The following is a 20,543-nucleotide window of genomic DNA, read 5'->3' as shown; positions in this document are numbered from 1 at the left end:
TCGCATCAAAGGGTTAAGTCAAAGTACAGACCCCACTGGTCAAATGTGACTCCGATACAAGTGAAAGTTGTTCAGTCATATTTTTACTTAAGTTAAAAGTACTGAAGTACTTGCTTTTAAAAATACTTAAGTATTAAAAGTACATTTTCTATCAACGCATCGTTGTATTATTGCCACTACGCTTACAAAACCTAACGCCTCTGAAGCAACCGACTGGATTTACAAAATGAACGCATGCTGTGCCATTATGGCGGTTTAACGTTAAGCTAGCTAGTCAGCCAGACATGCTAGCAAACTCTCTTCGAAATCATATTGGGTAGCTAACGTTACTAGAAAAGAAAGATTTTTACATTTTGTTTATTTGGCAAGATTATGCTAAAACATTTCTGAAACGACTTCAGATAAGTTAACGTTATTCATGTTAGCGTAACTCCGTTTTTACATGCTAACTAACAGTTTCCAAGTTAACTAGCTATGTGTTATCGTTAGCCGTGGATAAGGCGATGGCAACTTGGCGGGCAAATCCATAGGAAGTCATTTGACTAACCAGACTGCATAGCTATTGCAACGTTATCGCTAGCTCTAAAAGCACAGACAACTTCATTGCAAGCTTTCTCTTGGAATTAAACGTTTATATCTCTCAATATGCTTCCGCAGGTTGGCCGGCAAGTTTTTGAAGGCTGTGATGTGGTTCGTTTTCAGCAAACAAAGCAAACATTTAAAACAAAATGAATCTTTAATCCATTCAGAAAACTGAAACATGGGTTCATGGGCCATGAGTGCGTGCGTTCCACAGAAGAACCGCCTCCTTCCGTTCTGCCATCAACTGATTTTGTTCAAATAACACTGCTGAGAAATCATCTCATCTCATTATCTGTAGCCGCTTTATCCTGTTCTACAGGGTCGCAGGCAAGCTGGAGCCTATCCCAGCTGACTACGGGCGAAAGGCGGGGTACACCCTGGACAAGTCGCCAGGTCATCACAGGGCTGACACATAGACACAGACAACCATTCACACTCACATTCACACCTACGGTCAATTTAGAGTCACCAGTTAACCTAACCTGCATGTCTTTGGACTGTGGGTGAAACCGGAGCACCCGGAGGAAACCCACGCGGACACGGGGAGAACATGCAAACTCCGCACAGAAAGGCCCTCGCCGGCCCCGGGGCTCGAACCCAGGACCTTCTTGCTGTGAGGCGACAGCGCTAACCACTACACCACCGTGCCGCCCTGATAAATCATTGAACTTGATTTTATCCAGTCTATGGACGTTACGTGACCCTAGTGATTACTGATCGGCTCTCAGCGTCGCCTGCGGAAAAACCAACCACGTTTTAGAAAAGAAAACAAAAAACATCCACTTTCAAAACCGCTTCATAGTAACGAGGACCTTGATAGAAATGCAGTGGAGTGAAAAGTACGATATTTGTCTTTCAAATGCAGTGAAGTTAAAGTCATAAGTTTCCAAAAGTAATACTCAAGTAAAGAACAGATACTCAAAGTGTACTTAAGTACAGTACTCAAGTAAACGTACTTCGTTACTGTCCACCCCCGACACACACACAGGGACTGGATACAAAATACACATTCCATTCAAAACCTATAGAATTTTAATCAACTTTCTTTCAAACCAGCACACAGGAAATGATCATCAGTGCTGGAAATCGCTCCAGTTAATCTCTCCTGCCTTGTTCTCATACGCTCCGATTTCGTCTCGTTTTTTTCCTCTCACAAAGAAGCTATTAGCATCCATGAAGCGTTTATTCCTGCGACTAGAGATCTTAAAGAGATTAACTGCAGATTAACTGCAATCTTTTCTCACTGCATAAATTAAATACTTTATTTTAATGAACTTGTATTGTACAAGGCGTTAATTAATATTTTGTTGAGCTCAAATTAGACAGCTGTAAAAAGTTCACTGAAAAAAAAAAAACCGCTCAAAACCCGAGAAACTAGAGATGTGCGTTGCACCATGGGAATTTTGCACCAGATTCTCTGTTTACAGAATGTGTAGAAACAGCATTTATTTTTCTTTGTTAAGAAAAGAAGGGAAGAGGAGGAGAGTTTGTCTTCTTGTAAAGAAAAAAAAGGGAAAAATCTGTTTTGTATAAAATTTCCTATCAAAGCTTTGTTTTAGATATTATATTTAGATATTTGTATTGACAAACCCGCCTAGACTAGCTACTTAGCTACACGTGCGTGTGTAATTTATTGTAAATTTTTAGCTAAAATTTCAATAAACTTCAACTTGAACAGCATTGAAAAGTGCACGAAAACAGTGCAAAATATTGTGCACTTTTCAACGCTGTTTCTACAACCCCGATTCCAAAAAAGTTGGGACAAAGTACAAATTGTAAATAAAAACGGAATGCAATAATTTACAAATCTCAAAAACTGATATTGTATTCACAGTAGAACATAGACAACATATCAAATGTCGAAAGTGAGACATTTTGAAATTTCATGCCAAATATTGGCTCACTTGAAATTTCATGACAGCAACACATCTCAAAAAAGTTGGGACAGGGGCAATAAGAGGCTGGAAAAGTTAAAGTTACAAAAAAGGAAGAGCTGGAGGACCAAATTGCAACTCATTAGGTCAATTGGCAATAGGTCATTAACATGACTGGGTATAAAAAGAGCATCTTGGAGTGGCAGCGGCTCTCAGAAGTAAAGATGGGAAGAGGATCACCAATCCCCCTAATTCTGCGCCGACAAATAGTGGAGCAATATCAGAAAGGAGTTCGACAGTGTAAAATTGCAAAGAGTTTGAACATATCATCATCTACAGTGCATAATATCATCAAAAGATTCAGAGAATCTGGAAGAATCTCTGTGCGTAAGGGTCAAGGCCGGAAAACCATACTGGGTGCCCGTGATCTTTGGGCCCTTAGACGGCACTGCATCACATACAGGCATGCTTCTGTATTGGAAATCACAAAATGGGCTCAGGAATATTTCCAGAGAACATTATCTGTGAACACAATTCACCGTGCCATCCGCCGTTGCCAGCTAAAACCCTATAGTTCAAAGAAGAAGCCGTATCTAAACATGATCCAGAAGCGCAGACGTCTTCTCTGGGCCAAGGCTCATTTAAAATGGACTGTGGCAAAGTGGAAAACTGTTCTGTGGTCAGACGAATCAAAATTTGCAGTTCTTTATGGAAATCAGGGACACCGTGTCATTCGGACTAAAGAGGAGAAGGACGACCCAAGTTGTTATCAGCGCTCAGTTCAGAAGCCTGCATCTCTGATGGTATGGGGTTGCATTAGTGCGTGTGGCATGGGCAGCTTACACATCTGGAAAGACACCATCAATGCTGAAAGGTAGATCCAGGTTCTAGAGCAACGTATGCTCCCATCCAGACGACGTCTCTTTCAGGGAAGACCTTGCATTTTCCAACATGACAATGCCAAACCACATACTGCATCAATTACAGCATCATGGCTGCGTAGAAGAAGGGTCCGGGTACTGAACTGGCCAGCCTGCAGTCCAGATCTTTCACCCAGAGAAAACATTCGGCGCATCATAAAACGGAAGATACGACAAAAAAGACCTAAGATAGTTGAGCAACTAGAATCCTACATTAGACAAGAATGGGTTAACATTCCTATCCCTAAATTTGAGCAACTTGTCTCCTCAGTCCCCAGACGTTTACAGACTGTTGTAAAGAGAAAAGGGGATGTCTCACAGTGGTAAACATGGCCTTGTCCCAACTTTTTTGAGATGTGTTGTTGTCATGAAATTTAAAATCACCTAATTTTTCTCTTTAAATGATACATTTTCTCAGTTTAAACATTTGATATGTCATCTATGTTCTATTCTGAATAAAATATGGAATTTTGAAACTTCCACATCATTGCATTCCGTTTTTATCTACAATTTGTACTTTGTCCCAACTTTTTTGGAATCGGGGTTGTACACATTCTGTCAACAGTACAAAAATTAATGTAGATATAAATATCTTATGCCAAATTATTATGGCATGTTACAAAAAATAAAGAAAAAAAATCAGAGTCCTCGTCTCCAATTTACAAGTCCGAATGCGGTTATTGCACAAGTCATGAGTCTGAGTCCGAGTCATCAGTGCTCAAGTCCAAGTCAAGTCACGAGTCCTTAAAATTAGGGCACGAGCCGGACTCGAGTACTACAAGCCTGGCACATATGCATAAGCGTTACAATCAGCAGAACGGCGAATCGTGATCTCGTGATACGAATAGTTGATCTCGCGTTATCAAGGGTACACAAGAACGAGCGGTGAAGCCGCGATGTCATCATGTTGTAAGAATGAGTGTAACAATAGCGAAACTTCATAACCAATCAGCACTTATCCTGTTCAAGTTCGATTCCCCGTTCTACTTCTTGATAAACTTCGGAACCAATCAGAACCAGAAACGAAATAAGAGAAACCTCGTTATAACTTCGTAGTATCGGAAGATAATCAGCAGATAAAAAGATAAACGAAATTCACCTCGTGGTTCGCCAAGGCTACTGATTCGATATTGAGTAAGTGGTGTTTATTTGAAGAAAATGTACCTTTTGATTATCACAGCTTTTGTTTGGTCCTTCTGAAAGGTTTTGTAAGTTTTTTGGCAGATATTTACGCCAAGAATTCCAGCCATTCAACAAAAACCCAAGAAGGCAGCGAAGACAACGTTGGGATCTTTTGAGCGATCTGCTCGGTTTGCAGTTACAAAAGTTCCATGTAGGAATAAATCAGCTCATCCGTGAAAACTAAGGGCCTCTGCATGCTCTTGCGACAAGGCTTTCGCGGATAGCTTTTCGCAGACAGTTGTAATTTATCGTTGAGCGGGGAGTAATAGGCGTGCGCGATGTTATTCACCGCCACAACGCAAGGGGGCGCGAAGTCGCGAAATCGCTAGGAGTAGTTGGTGGGTGTGGTTAGTGGAGTGTTTATCCTCCGGTTACTTATAATGACTAGAACTGGAGTCGTATAGATGTACGTACTTCCTCACTTCCTCAATCAACCGCTCTTCGTGCTGCTCCATCTTCGCTCGTGTTTTTAAAAATGGCGGTCGTGAAAACAAACCAAACTGGTAAAGTAGGGAAGCGGAAGTGCGTGTACAGCGGATGTAGAGTGGACCAATCAGAGCCCTCTTGTCTGCGACGCTGTCTGCGAGGCTTCTGCGGTGGTCACAATTTTTGGGAGGTGCACGCAGAGCGTCTGCGAAAGGGGGGGGGGCTACGCAGACGCCATCTGCAAGGACTGGGTTGTCAGCATAAATTGGCCTTAAGAGTAAAAGTATAATTTGTCAAACTTCTGCTATTCACTTTAATTTTTTAATTTTAGAGTCTTTACGCTACACTTGTGAAACAAAATGTGCTCGTTCGTACTAAATAATGCTTCAGAGACAATTCATGAACAAGTGCTTTCTTTCTTACTATTTTGAAAATAGATCGAGTTCACAGTGCTGCATTCTGAACAAAACACAGTAAACAGAATTGGGAACCAAAATACTCCGAGCCCTGATGCTGCTCACAGCTTGGTGATGCTTGTAAGAGATGAGGCGAGTGTAACTGATAACATGTACATGGGTCCGTCTCAGAAACTGCTCTCTCATTTGGGACATTATGGTCAAAAAATAAATTTTCTAATTTTACTATTTTTTTTGCATTTACCTAACACTCAATGTTTCTTTTGTCATGTTTAATAGACCCCTTCGCAGTAAACGTCATTCATACGTAAGCGGAAATTGCGCGCGCAGCCTGGACCCAAAAAAAGACTCAGAGATGCCTAGTTGTTGTGTTGTCGGGTGTCAGAATCGTAGCAGTGATGGGGTAAAAATGTTCAGAATTCCAGCAGGATCTCACCCATTCCAAAAAAATCGCCGACGTCTATGGCTACAAGCCATCAAACGTGTAGACTGGGATGAAAGCACCATCAAAAATGCGCGGGTTTGCAGCGCCCACTTCATCACAGGCTATTTATTAAATCTCTCTTTTTTATTCTTTCTAGTCTTCGTTTATTGATGTAGCAAAATACTTTGGTAACGTTTGTCTGATTAGCTGGGTCTTATAGCCCTTTTCCACTACCCTTTTTCAGCTCACTTCAGCCCGACACGGCTCGCGTTTCGACTATCTAAGAACAGCACGACTCGGCTCGCTTCAGCCCTGCTTAGCACCCAAAACTCGCACGGTTTTGGAGTGGGGCTGAAGCGAGCCAAACCGAGCTGAGTGAAGCTAGGGGCGTGAGCAGACACTCCCCTGTGCACTGATTGGTGAGGAGGAGTGTCCTCACACGCCCCGCGAGCGCGCTGGGATCTGTAAACACCGTAAACCCGGAAGAAGGAGAATTACGAGAATTCTGAAGCCTTATGCGCCTCGCCTCATCTATACGCTCTTGCCAGTATCTGTTGGCGTTGTCGGCGACAACAAGCCACAGCACCAAGACCAGCAACACTAACGACTCCATGTCCTCCATGTTTATTGTTTACTATCCGGGTTGTGAGACTACCGCTTAAAAGGTCACTGATGTCACTGTTTGCGCTGCCTAACGACATCACCTGACGTCCACCCACTTTCGCTAACTCCACCCAATGTGTCCACCCACTTCCAGCCAGCACGGTTCAGCGCGGTTGTAGTCGAAATGCAACTCCAACAGCCCCGCTCAGCTCGACTCAGCCCAACTCAGCACCGCACGGCTCAGCCCAACTCAGCCGCGTTGGTAGTGGAAAAGCGGCAATAGTTACACAATGTAATGAATATTGTTAGCATGTTAACTTAGCTTTGCATGCAATTGTGTTTGTAGGAGAGGTCTCGCTTGACTCAAGCAGTCCAGATTTTGTGCCATCATTATTTGTGTACGCCGAAAATCACAATTTTAAAGCAAGGATGGAAAGGTAAAATTGTGTGCCCTCACTCTAAATGCCAACTTACGTTGACTGCTCTAACCTAGCTCCCGCCCCGTTCAGTTTCATTTCTGCTCTCTGCCTCTCGCTTTTTACGCAGCTCTGATTTCTCTTAGCTGCACTCTTTACACTATCATTCCTTTCATGCCATCACCTCCTGCAAATTGCTGTTTAGTGTTGGCAGGGGCGCCGCTAGAAATCTTGGGCCCTATGAAAGATTACAATTTAGGGCCCCCCCGGTAAAATTTTCAAGCTCAAGCAACTAAATTTGAAGTCTGTTTTTGGCTGGCACTTTTACTTTACTACGCGTGTGATCAGCTACCTAGCAAGTTTAGGTGATACAATTATTTGGTATATGAACATTTTAAATGCAGAACTGTCAGAATTAGACTGAATAGACTGTTGCCTTAAAATGAAAATTCCATGATATAGATTATGGAAGATATATATATATATATATATATATATATATATATATTCTTTTATGAGCAACTATTATTAGGCCACTCAGTAGCCTATGGCGTTCATTCAATCCAAATGTTTGTGTTGAGAGAAATTGCATGCATCACTGTATCAGTATGGATTTATAACATTCTGTATGCACATTATGGATACTCCAGAGCCCTCCAGCAAACATCATCAATAATCAGGATTACAAAATGTATTCCTTTGTTTCCTCCATTTGACTTATTGTATGTGATCAAATGTATGCCTTGATGAATAACTACACTAGTTTTTTGATACAATCACATAGTGCACTGCAAGAAATCCACTAAGTGCTTTTGGTTTCTTTTAGGCATCACACATTTATTAGAAAACACAGCAAATGTTCAAATATTCAAGTTAAATACTTCGCAACAGTATCAATAAATCCACACATGAACAATAGCAATGATATCTATGACCACAGCTAATGTGCAAAATATTAAAGTTAAATACTTAACAAGATCAACAAATCCACACATGAACAATGGCAAAACACCTAGACTTAATTATACAATAAAGATACCTATGAAAAAAGGTGATTTTTTTTCACACACAGTGTGATATCCGGGCGGCACGGTGGTGTAGTGGTTAGCGCTGTCGCCTCACAGCAAGAAGGTCCTGGGTTCGAGCCCTGTGGCCGGCGAGGGCCTTTCTGTGCGGAGTTTGCATGTTCTCCCCGTGTCCGTGTGGGTTTCCTCCGGGTGCTCCGGTTTCCCCCACAGTCCAAAGACATGCAGGTTAGGTTAACTGGTGACTCTAAATTGAGCGTAGGTGTGAATGTGAGTGTGAATGGTTGTCTGTGTCTATGTGTCAGCCCTGTGATGACCTGGCGACTTGTCCAGGGTGTACCCCGCCTTTCGCCCGTAGTCAGCTGGGATAGGCTCCAGCTTGCCTGCGACCCTGTAGAACAGGATAAAGCGACTAGAGATAATGAGATGAGATGAGTGTGATATCCGGACTTCATAATTTATCGCTCCTGCTTCGGAACTTCTAGAATGTTCACCTCTGTTGCGCGCAGAGAGAAACTGACAGCTGCTCTAAACTGCGCTAATCCCGCGCCCAGAATCAGACTGTACCATTAGTAAAAAGGGTGGAGGGGTGAAATGACAATGTCATAAATAATTCAAGAAAAATGTTATAGCAAATCATAACCATGTATAATTTGCATATTTTAACAGATGAAATGAAATATTTTATTTCAAAAACTTACACAAGGCAATACTATTAAAATAATATTAATATCCCTCACAGGGCCCCCTGTCAGTGCCAGGCCCTTAGAATCGTCCTAACTTCCCCCCCTAGCGGCGCCCCTGAGTGTTGGTATTTGCTGTTGTAGCTAAAGCCACATTGCCATCACAGCACTGGCATAATTTGATTAAAACAAAATGAATATGAATGTCCCATTGTTAATCAAGTTGTAGTCTCGCTGTAACCAGAATGTTGATGGCAGGCTACTTTTGTAAATAGTTTTTTTTTTTTTGAGTTTGACATTTTTTGTAAATAGTATGCCTTCAGGTATCAGAGGAAAACTTACTAACATCGTCCGTCCACTCATCTCATCTCATCTCATTATCTCTAGCCGCTTTATCCTTCTACAGGGTCGCAGGCAAGCTGGAGCCTATCCCAGCTGACTACGGGCGAAAGGCGGGGTACACCCTGGACAAGTCGCCAGGTCATCACAGGGCTGACACATAGACACAGACAACCATTCACACTCACATTCACACCTACGCTCAATTTAGAGTCACCAGTTAACCTAACCTGCATGTCTTTGGACTGTGGGGGAAACCGGAGCACCCGGAGGAAACCCACGCGGACACGGGGAGAACATGCAAACTCCACACAGAAAGGCCCTCGCCGGCCACGGGGCTCGAACCCGGACCTTCTTGCTGTGAGGCGACAGCGCTAACCACTACACCACCGTACTGCCGTCCGTCCACTCTTTAATTAAATGCGGATCCGGTAGGTGATGTCCGCTTGTTAGAGTTAACTTATTTATGTAGCGTTCTCGATCTTGTAACGACAATTGTTTTGCATAATCTGACAGCTCATAATGCCGGTCTATGGGCAGCGCCATTGTTTCTGGGTCCAGGCTGCGCACGCAAACATGCGAAGGGGTCTATAAGAATAAAGATAGTATCTTGCTTTATCTGGCCTCCACTGTGGAATTTTTTTTTTATTTCATGAAGAATTAAAGCCGCTCCTTCACAGATGAGTGAAAATATTGAATAAATTTCCTCTTTTTGATTGCTTGGGTTAAAAATGCCAAGTTATGATGACCGAATTGATTATTCACTTAAATATGAATAATATGATACATTTTGGGGATTTGATACGGTGAAACAGGACACAACGGAAAAATCAAGAACACACCGGAAAGATGAGAATAACGGCGGTGGTAAAAGAACAGCGACTGTACCGGCTGAAGGTCGCGCAGGTCTCTGCTGCGGCGTGCGAGCAACGGGACATCACTACCGCACCGGACGGAACGCGAGGCGGGGGCGGGGCAAAATGACTGGCCGTAGAGTCTATCAAAAGTTCGATCTAAATTGACCATGGTTGCAAAATATTGGCCAAAAATACGCAAACACGACGAAATATGAAAGTAAGATGAAAAAGAAACATTCTATTGCCTTATAGTGCAAGACTAAAACAAAATAAAACCGTCAAAACTCACCTTTTCAGCGATAACGCCCGAACAGATCACCCGCGTAACAGAAAGACCGCAAATGCAAGCGTGATCAACTTCTAACTGTTGGAGTGGAAAATTCCATTCTACACATGCAAATTGTTAATGTGTGTCCTTCCCCGCACACAAATAACACGCTACGGTAAAAAACAGACCACAACTCATTTTATAGCTCAGAAATTCATACAAGACCAGCTACCATCGTAACATATTCTGTAAGAAACATATTCTATACCTAACTTTCAGCTTTCATTTTAAAAAACAAAATCGCAGATTTATAACTAAATGTTTATATGGCGTAGTGATTTTAAGTGAATACTTTTGGTGAGGTCGTGACCTTGACCTTGAGGCTTTCCGTTTAGATCAAAACACACGATCGTATTGGTTTTGGGTTTGCGGAAAATGGAGTTACAACGGTGATCAAATATTTTGCATGATGTTTTATTACGGTTATGATTATTCTGTGAGCGCACCAATCCTTAGGTGTGTAAAGTTACGACTTAAAATACAATTAATGATAACTGTAGACTTTTCAGTGGACTACAACCTTTTTAAGGGAACGCGATGTAGTCGACCATTTATCATGTCCCAGATCAAGCCGCCATTTTTCCACAAATTTGCAGAATTTTTGCCAAATTCTGAATATTCACATCAAAGGTTTAGTTTTATCTGTATTATTTCTTTCATCATTTTATTTCAAATTAAAACCAACATCACCATTCAAAACCATATAGTTTATTGACTGTGAGTATATTTAGTGGGGGACCCCCACAGTACCCAGTTTCTGAGACAGACCCATATATGCGATATTTACTGTATGGACATGGGATCAGAAAAGTCTTTTATTTATAAGCAGTAGCCACATGGACCCATAGGGTACCGATTTATTATGATTGAGAACAATCCTAATCCTCCTTTTACATAATGTTAGTGACAAAACAAAACGCTTAGCTAGCCACCAAATAAGGAGGGCTAGCTTTCTATTCCGCCCTTCAAAGCTTATTCTGAAACAGATCTTCCCACCTCGTTCGTCTCCATTAAAAGGGCTCAGTGGACGACGCTTGTCCCTGCCCCTTAACCACATGATAATCCGGATGCCTGCTCCGATCACGGAGACCTGCCAGCTAAAGATACAGGAAATAATGACTTTCCGTTCAGCGGTAATAGAGACACCTGATGTAGCGTTTCTTTGAAACTTCAGCTTCAAAGAAATCAGAAGACGACGATGAGTCAAGGTGTTTAAGAACGACACGTCTCCATGGACAATGAAAGCAGACGGAGACGTCCAGACATGTCTTTAAAGTGGCAGAAGAGCTTCAGGCGCTGTTTTACTGAATGATCCTGACAATAAGTCAATTATGCTTTGAAAGAAAGGGCAGTTGGGGAAGACACACATGCACACACGCGTGCACACACACATGCACACACACGTGCGCACACACACATGCTCACACACGCACGCACACATGCTCACACACGCACGCACACGCACCCTCTTAAATGGACTCACTACTGGAAACACTTCTGCTGCCTCAAGTGGCATTAATCATTTTGCAAAATCATTGAACTTTGGAAAGCAGCTGATGAGCGTGTTGTAGGTGAATTATTAGCGTGTGTATTAGGAGAGTAATTAAGCTAATTAGTTTCAGGATTTACTGTGGGACATTTCAGGATTAAAAAAAAAAACCCAGCAAAGAGCAAATTCTCCGATCTGAAGTGCAGTTCGACATTCGGCTGTCTTCAGAGAGCATCATGTGACTGTGTGTTAGACGAGTGTGTGTGAGTCGAGTGTGTGTTAGAACATTGTGTGTCAGGGGAGTGTGTGATGGAGAACTGTGTGGTTGAGCAGTGTGTGTTGGAGGAGGGTGTGATGGAGGACTGTGTGTCAGGGGAGTGTGTTAGAGGAGTGTGTGATGGATGTGTATATAACGGAGGACTGTGTGTTAGAAGAGTGTTAATGGAGGAGTGTGTGGTTGAGCAGTGTGTGTCGGAAGTGTGTGTTAGAAGAGTTTGTGTTGGAGGAGTGTGTGCTAGAACAGTATGTGTTAAAGGAGTGTGTGATGGAGGAATGTGTGTTAGAACAGTGTGTGTCAGACGAGTGTGTGTCAGACGAGTGTGTGGCGGAGGGGTGTATGATGGAGGAGTGTGTAATGGAGGTGTGTGTAATGGAGGAGTGTGTGCCAGAGAAGGGTGTGTGTCGGAGGAGTGTGTGATGGAGGAGTGTGTGATGGAGGAGTGTGTGATGGAGGAGTGTGTGTCGGAGAAGGGTGTGTCAGAGGAGTGTGTAATGGAGGAGTGTGTAATGGAGGAGTGTGTGATGGAGGAGTGTGTGATGGAGGAGTGTGTGTCGGAGAAGGGTGTGTCAGAGGAGTGTGTAATGGAGGAGTGTGTGTCGGCGGAGTGTGTGATGGAGGAGTGTGTGTCGGAGGAGTGTGAGTGTCGGAGGAGTGTGAGTGTCGGAGGAGTGTGTGTGTCGGAGGAGTGTGTGTCGGAGGAGTGTGTGTGTCGGAGGAGTGTGTGTGTCGGAGGAGGGTGTGTGTCGGAGGAGTGTGTGTGTCGGAGGAGTGTGTGTGTCGGAGGAGGGTGTGTGTCGGAGGAGGGTGTGTGTCGGAGGAGTGTGTGTGTCGGAGGAGTGTGTGTCGGAGGAGTGTGTGTCGGAGGAGTGTGTGTCGGAGGAGTGTGTGTGTCGGAGGAGTGTGTGTGTCGGAGGAGTGTGTGTGTCGGAGGAGTGTGTGTCGGAGGAGTGTGTGTCGGAGGAGTGTGTGATTGAGGAGTGTGTGTCGGAGGAGTGTGTGTCGGAGGAGTGTGTGTCGGAGGAGTGTGTGTCGGAGGAGTGTGTGTGTCGGAGGAGTGTGTGATTGAGGAGTGTGTGTCGGAGGAGTGTGTGTCGGAGGAGTGTGTCGGAGGAGTGTGTCGGAGGAGTGTGTGATTGAGGAGTGTGTGTCGGAGGAGTGTGTGTGTCGGAGGAGTGTGTGTCGGAGGAGTGTGTGTCGGAGGAGTGTGTGATTGAGGAGTGTGTGTCGGAGGAGTGTGTGTGTCGGAGGAGTGTGTGATTGAGGAGTGTGTGTCGGAGGAGTGTGTGTCGGAGGAGTGTGTGTCGGAGGAGTGTGTGATTGAGGAGTGTGTGTCGGAGGAGTGTGTGTGTCGGAGGAGTGTGTGTCGGAGGAGTGTGTGTCGGAGGAGTGTGTGTTGGAAGAGTCTGTGATGGAGGACTGTGTGTCGGAATTTGTGCCAGTTCAGTTCTCGTACCTTGAATCCCAGGCTTGCGTTCATAGAACCATATTCAGGAGTTCCGGGGTTCTCACATGTTGTTCTGGTTGGTTCTATGGGGAGAGAAACATCATCACCATCATCACCATCATCATCATCATCATCATCATCACCATCATCATCATCATCATCACCACCACATCCATCACTGTAAATTGAAAAATGTGAAACGGGGGGGGGGGGCTTCCAGAGAGTGACAGTTAATACTGGAGAGTTTGTCCATGTAGAACTGTCCCTCATTCAAGATTTACATGTTGATCGGATCATTTGTCGTTTTATTGGAGAGAAAAAGAACTTCTGGAGTGATAACTCGAAAATCATCATCATCATCATCATCATCATCATCATCATCAATTAAATCAAGCAGTTTCCTCTGAAGGAACCCTTAATGGATACATGATGCTCTCTGCAGAGCATCTACCACCGCAGAGTCCACAGAAGAGCTGCCTCCATCCTCAAAGACCCCCCCAGCACGGACTGTTCACACTCCTACCCTCAGGCCGGAGGGACACAAGTCTGAAATGTCATGCTGTCAGACTAAAGAACTCTTTCTTTCACTCCGCCATCAGACTCCGGAACAGCTGACAGGAGTCTATAACCATGGACCACCTCCCTGTAAACCGTCCTTGACTGTTTACGTCTGTTTACATTTGTTTGCACATTACTGCCCTTCTGCTGCTACGTCTGATCATTGCCTTATTTTTGTATTATGCCACCTATTTTGCACTACATTTAACCTTTATTTTGTTCTACACTGGGTGTTTTTGTTGCTTTTGCTTTTCTTTTTGCGCTATATTGCCGTACTTTGTATTACTTCTACCGCCGATTTATTTATTTATTTGCGATTGGCATTCATGGTGGACAGCAAACTAAGAATTTCCTTGTGCAAGTGGACATGTCCTTACTGTGCATATGACAATAAACACTTTGAACTAACGACTGTTGTTTTATACGTAATTTCATGCACCGTTAATTATAATCCTATATACACTCACTGGCCACTTTATTAGGAACACCCATACGTCCACCTGCACAATGCATCAAATCACGCAGATACAAATCAAGAGCTTCGGTTAATGTTCACGACGTTCAAACATCAGAATGGGAAAAGTTGTGATCTTACAGTGAAGTGTGACTTTCTTCTTTCCCTGTGGCGTGGGTGTTGGTTTGAGCCAGATGAGTGTTTTTGGTTTGAGCATTTCAGAAACTGATGATCTCCTGGGGTTTTCACACACAACAGTTTCTACACAGCTTGATGCGGAGCTTGATCAACGCATCGGCAAAGCTGCAACATCCACGGTTCGCCTGGCGAAGAGAGTAAGGGATAACAGCCTACTAAACTCCAATACCAAGCTGGCAGTCTATCAGGTGTGTGTGTGCTAAGCACGCTTCTCTATGGCAGTGAAAGCTGGACACTGTACTCACCGCCAGGAGCGCAGACTAAACTCCTTCCATCTAAGAAACATCAGGCGCATTTTGGACATCTCTTGGAAAGATCGTGTCCCTGTTAGGACTGGGACTGTTTTGGCCTCTAGAGGCCGCTGTTATTTCCTGTTTTTTGTCTATGTTTGTTTTGGCCTCTAGAGGTCGCCACTGTGTCCTGTGTTTTGGGTTGGTGTTGATTGCCTGTTTTCATTAGTGTCACCTGTTTCCAATTTATTTTGTGTATTTATACCCCCTGAGTTCAGTCCTCTTGTCACGGAGTCTTTGTGCTGTTATGTTTAAGCTCCAGTTACCTCTGTTCCGATTTCCTCGTCCATGTCCTTGTGTTCTTTGTATTTTTGCTTTCTTTTGGACTTTGTAGATTTTGTTTTTTGACTTTGTGAATCTTCTGAGCGTTTGGTATTTTTGCCTTTTCTTCTCTAGTTTTTTGGCTTTTGTATTGACTTTGAACTTTTGGATTTTTTATTTTTTCCCTTAAGATCTTCTGAGCGTTTTGGATTATACTTTTTGGATTTTTTGTAAATATTGTAAATAAACCTTTTGATACTTTTTCTACTTCCGCCTCACGCCTCTGCATTTGAGTCATCCCCCTGGTGGCCTAGTGGGGGTTTGCTGGATTATCACACCAGCGAACCCCTAACAGTCCCAAAAAAAGATTGTGCTTGCTCGTGCAGGCATCCCAAGCATGTTTGCCCTTCTTTCTCATTTCAGTGACGTTTGAGATGGCTCAGACACGTCAGGTGTATGGACAATGGTCATATCCCAAAGGATCACAGGCGATTGCTCTAAGACAACGAGCATGCTCTAAGACATGACGAACATCGTGTAGGATGAATTGCGCTAGGCTTATGTTATAGCCGACCTTATAACATTGCTATTTCAGATCCAGAATCATAGAAATATATGTGCTCAACCCAACTACAGTGCGAAATCATTCCGTTATAACTTTCCCCAGTTCGCCTAATGTGTGCGTGAGTTTTTCCCCCTCGTGACAGCGCGATGCAGCCCAGCCTCAGTGGACTTCAATGGCATTTGGGAGCTATGCGCTTTTCAATCTCAAAATGCAAGACGGTTATTGGACAAATACTGCGAAAACACCCGCCCACCAGACTCCCAGCCTCACAGTGGGAGGGACATGGCAGTTTCCGTGAGGAGACTGGTGATTGGTGAAAGCGGCCAGATATTTTCTTTGATTGACAGCTCGTTTCAAATATAGACAGGCAGCGGTGAATTTCAGTTCAGTCCCATGCGGATTCGCAAGTGCTGTGGTGTATTGTAAGAGATCAGCTTACATTTCGATTTCATTCATTACATACAGTTTCTACCAGCTTTTTTAGTTTCTATATATTTTCATTGTAAATAAAGTGTAAATATAGTGTTGTCAAATTTGCTATCTTAGTTCCAGAAATTTCGTTTATTTGAGTGACTGAACTTGAACTTGAGGGGGCTAGTCAGCTAGCAAGAAAGCTGCGCACGGATGCCAAGCATTGCTGATTTAATTTTGGCGAAGCCATTTGCCAGTCTTCCTTTCGAGGAAAAAATTAAAATTAAAGAGCAGGGTAGACCAACGCCTCAAATTGACTTGGTGAAAAAGGTAGGGAATAATACTCGTTCCTTTCAGCTCTCCTGGTACGAGAAAGTGAATTGGCTAACAGCAAGTGACCCACATCAACAACAGTAAATAGGCTACTTTAGTAATATGTCATGGATGGACCAAAAATATAGAATCTATTTAAAATGTTTATGCTGAGTATATTATATTGGAATATATATTTCTCTGGATATGAATTAAACACAGCTACAATTTGGAAAACATTTTTAAACAAAAACACAGCCGAGAACATTTCACACTACAGACCTGGATTAAAAGTGAAGGGTTATCAAAATTGTCAATAAAACATTTCTCAGTCAAAATAAGTAAAATATAGGGAAAGTGTCATTGAATGAAATGTGTGGCACCCAGCTCTATGTTTGGCTCCCCAAGGTCAGTGCTTGTGCCTATTCCAGAACACTCTGCTGTTACTGCTGAGGTTCCTGACAAAGAGCTGCTTTCAGTAATGATCAATTTTTAAACAACATGCCACAATTTTCTCATCTCATCTCATTATCTCAAGCCGCTTTATCCTTCTACAGGGTCGCAGGCAAGCTGGAGCCTATCCCAGCTGACTACGGGCGAAAGGCGGGGTACACCCTGGACAAGTCGCCAGGTCATCACAGGGCTGACACATAGACACAGACAACCATTCACACTCACATTCACACCTACTGTCAATTTAGAGTCACCAGTTAACCTAACCTGCATGTCTTTGGACTGTGGGGGAAACCGGAGCACCCGGAGGAAACCCACGCGGACACGGGGAGAACATGCAAACTCCGCACAGAAAGGCCCTCGCCGGCCCCGGGGCTCGAACCCAGGACCTTCTTGCTGTGAGGCGACAGCGCTAACCACTACACCACCGTGCCGCCACATGCCACAATTTTAAAATATAAAATGTTAAAATATACCCCCCCAACACCACCATCATGTATATTGGACAGTAGGCTAATGGGCCAAAAGAACCTGTTATTTCACAGTTTGTGACCCTGCCAACAATCAGCCAGATCAGAGGCAAGAGTATGGGCAAAATTGATGTGTTTTTTCTTTTTTCTTTTAAAATCTGGAAATATCGTAACCGACCAGCCTCCCCTGTTTGAAAGACTATCAGCCGCCACTGCAAAGGATATTCTTTATGGAGAACTCGCGTCTGGCTCTCGCCCTACAGGCAGACCCATCTTAAGATACAAAAATGTTTGCAAGTGTGACATGCTGTCTTGCAACATCGACTCAAAGACCTGGGAGATGGTTGTGGCAGAGCGTGGGAATTGGAGCGTAGCTGTAAAGGCTGGTGTCTTGAGAGGCAAGGAGAAGCGTTTCCAACGATCAGGTGAAAGAAGAGAGCTCAGAAGGCAGGGGCGTATTCTGGCCCCTCTTGGTCAAGAATCTGCGTTTGTTTGCGATAACTGTCGCAAGGCCTGCCGATCTAAGATCGGTCTGCACAGCCATCGTAGAAGCTGTATCAAAAGTTGACTTAAAGTGCAGTTTCCATTGTCTCTCGAGACAGACGGATGCCAAGATTTCAGAAACTGATGATCTCCTGGGGTTTTCACACACAACAGTCTCTACACAGAATGGTGCCAAAAACAAAAAAACACCGAGTGAGTGAATGAGTGAGCGACAGTTCTGTGGGTGGAAACAAACACCTTGTTGATAAGAGAGGGAGGTCAGAGGAAAATGGACAGATTGGTTCGAGCTTTTTTTTTTTTTTGCCAGGAAGGATATCGCTACAGCTCTGCACACAGCACTTAGCCACCTCGAGCAGTCAGGGAGCTACGTCAGGATGCTGTTCATAGACTTCAGCTCAGCATTTAACACCATTATTCCTGACATCTTGATGGAAAAGCTGACCGACATCGTTCTTTCCCCCTCCACCTGTGCCTGGATCAAGGATTTCCTGACTGACCGCCCTCAAATGGTTAAGGTAGGCACCACCTGCTCCTCCACCCTGACCCTCAGCACAGGCTCACCTCAGGGCTGTGTGCTGAGCCCTCTCCTGCATTCCCTGTATACGCATGACTGCACACCCATCCACCCCTCCAATACCATCATTAAATTTGCGGACGACACCACGGTCATCGGTCTCATCAGCGGAGGGGACGAGACTGCGTACAGGGACAAGGTCAACATGCTGGCAGGTTGGTGTTCTGCACACAACCTGCTGCTCAACACCAGCAAAACTAAGGAGATGGTGATTGACTTCAGGAAACACGGGGGGGGTCCAGCCCCACTGAGCATCAACGGGGACTGTGTTCAGCGGGTGTCCTCCTTCAGGTTCCTTGGGACACACATAGCCGAGGACCTCTCCTGGACTGCTAACACATCCGCGGTAGTAAAAAAGGCCCGACAGCGACTCCACTTCCTAAGGATACTCAGAAGGAACCGTCTGGAGGAGAAATTATTAGTGGCCTTTTACCGCAGCACCATCGAGAGCGTCCTGACGTACTGCATTACAGCTTGGTACGCCAACTGCTCTGTGGCAGAAAGAAAGAACCTGCAGAGGGTCATTAAAACTGCACAACACATTATTGGCAGTCCCCTACCCTCGTTAGAAGACATCGCCAGCACACGGTGTCTCAGGAGAGCGAGGGTAATCATTGCTGACCCCTCACACCTGGGACAGCACCTGTTCACCCTCATGCCCTCTGGCAGGAGATACAGGTGCCTCAAAAGCAGGACAAACAGACTTAAAAACAGTTTCTTTCCCTGGGCCATCAGGTCCCTGAACTCATAAAGAGAGTGTATGCTAGTGTATCGTGTAAATGATGTAAATATGCATTCCTTTCTTATTATTAAGAATATCTTTCTTATTCCTATTTTACTGTTTTACTGTTCTTTTAAAATTTTACTGTTTTCTTTTTATTATGCACCTTGTATACCTGATATGCAATGACAATAATCTATCTATCTATCTATCTATCTATCTATCTATCTATCTATCTATCTATCTATCTATCTATCTATCTATCTATCTAGTCACTTATATAATCACTCTTTACAACCATGGTGAGCAGAAAAGCATCTCAGCATGCAACAGCAGAACAGAAGAACACATTGGGTTCCACTCCTGCAGCCAAGAACAGGGATCTTAGAATCAAGAACAAGTTCCTATTAAAGTGTCCGGTGAGTGCATACTGTACAAGTGTAAATAAATATAAAAGTCTGTCCTAGCTGTACTTATGAGGAAAAAAAAAATCCCTTAAAGATTTTCCGCCTCTCAGCTTGCTGGAATGTGATCTGTAAAACCAAGGCAAAAGGTTATCAAATTACGCCTTGCTAGTTATTTAATACAAAGAGAACAGCATGTTCTGAAAACAGCCTGTATTACTTCGCTGACCTTTACAGATGGAGGATTTATTTCTGCTCTCTATAGACTCTGGGTAATATTGTATAACATGATACATTACCTATACATCGAGGCTGGGAGCCGCTCCACGTGCCGTCGGCCTGGCACACACGCGTAGACGAGCCCACGAGCACGTAGGGAGCGCTGCAGCTGTACAACACCTCCGACTTGAAGATAAAACTCTGGCCTTCTCTCTTGGCTTGAGCAGGGATGCCTGGATCTCCGCAGAACTTGGCTGTAAAACACGAAAGAAGTCGGTGTTGAATTCTGGATTCTGATTGGTTAAAAAAAATGTCAGTAGCTGCAAATTTATCTTACTTTTCCTTTACATGTTATCGTTTCAAAATTGTAATACAACCCCGATTCCAAAAAAGTTGGGACAAAGTACAAATTGTAAATAAAAACGGAATGCAATAATTTACAAATCTCAAAAACTGATATTGTATTCACAATAGAACATAGACAACATATCAAATGTCGAAAGTGAGACATTTTGAAATTTCATGCCAAATATTGGCTCATTTGAAATTTCATGACAGCAACACATCTCAAAAAAGTTGGGACAGGGGCAATAAGAGGCTGGAAAAGTTAAAGGTACAAAAAAGGAACAGCTGGAGGACCAAATTGCAACTCATTAGGTCAATTGGCAATAGGCCATTAACATGACTGGGTATAAAAAGAGCATCTTGGAGTGGCAGCGGCTCTCAGAAGTAAAGATGGGAAGAGGATCACCAATCCCCCTAATTCTGCGCTGACAAATAGTGGAGCAATATCAGAAAGGAGTTCGACAGTGTAAAATTGCAAAGAGTTTGAACATATCATCATCTACAGTGCATAATATC

General features: G+C 43.7%; 1 protein-coding gene across 1 annotated transcript in view; it reads right to left on the bottom strand.

Moving 5' to 3' along the window:
* The window catches only part of csmd3a (CUB and Sushi multiple domains 3a), a 631,117-nt gene that overhangs the window by 32,501 nt on the left and 578,073 nt on the right, over positions 1-20,543 (bottom strand). Inside the window, exons 61-62 of the mRNA XM_060900611.1 lie at positions 19,763-19,936; positions 13,298-13,371 (exon numbers count right to left, since the gene is read on the bottom strand). Of these exons, the coding sequence (XP_060756594.1) occupies positions 13,298-13,371; positions 19,763-19,936 (248 nt within the window). The remainder of the gene's footprint in view (positions 1-13,297; positions 13,372-19,762; positions 19,937-20,543) is intronic.

The sequence above is a fragment of the Neoarius graeffei genome, chromosome 19 (genome assembly GCF_027579695.1).
Source record: "Neoarius graeffei isolate fNeoGra1 chromosome 19, fNeoGra1.pri, whole genome shotgun sequence".
Taxonomy (NCBI): domain Eukaryota; kingdom Metazoa; phylum Chordata; class Actinopteri; order Siluriformes; family Ariidae; genus Neoarius; species Neoarius graeffei.
The sequence above is the reverse complement of the archived record's forward strand: the minus strand, read 5'-3'. Positions and strand labels throughout refer to the sequence as shown.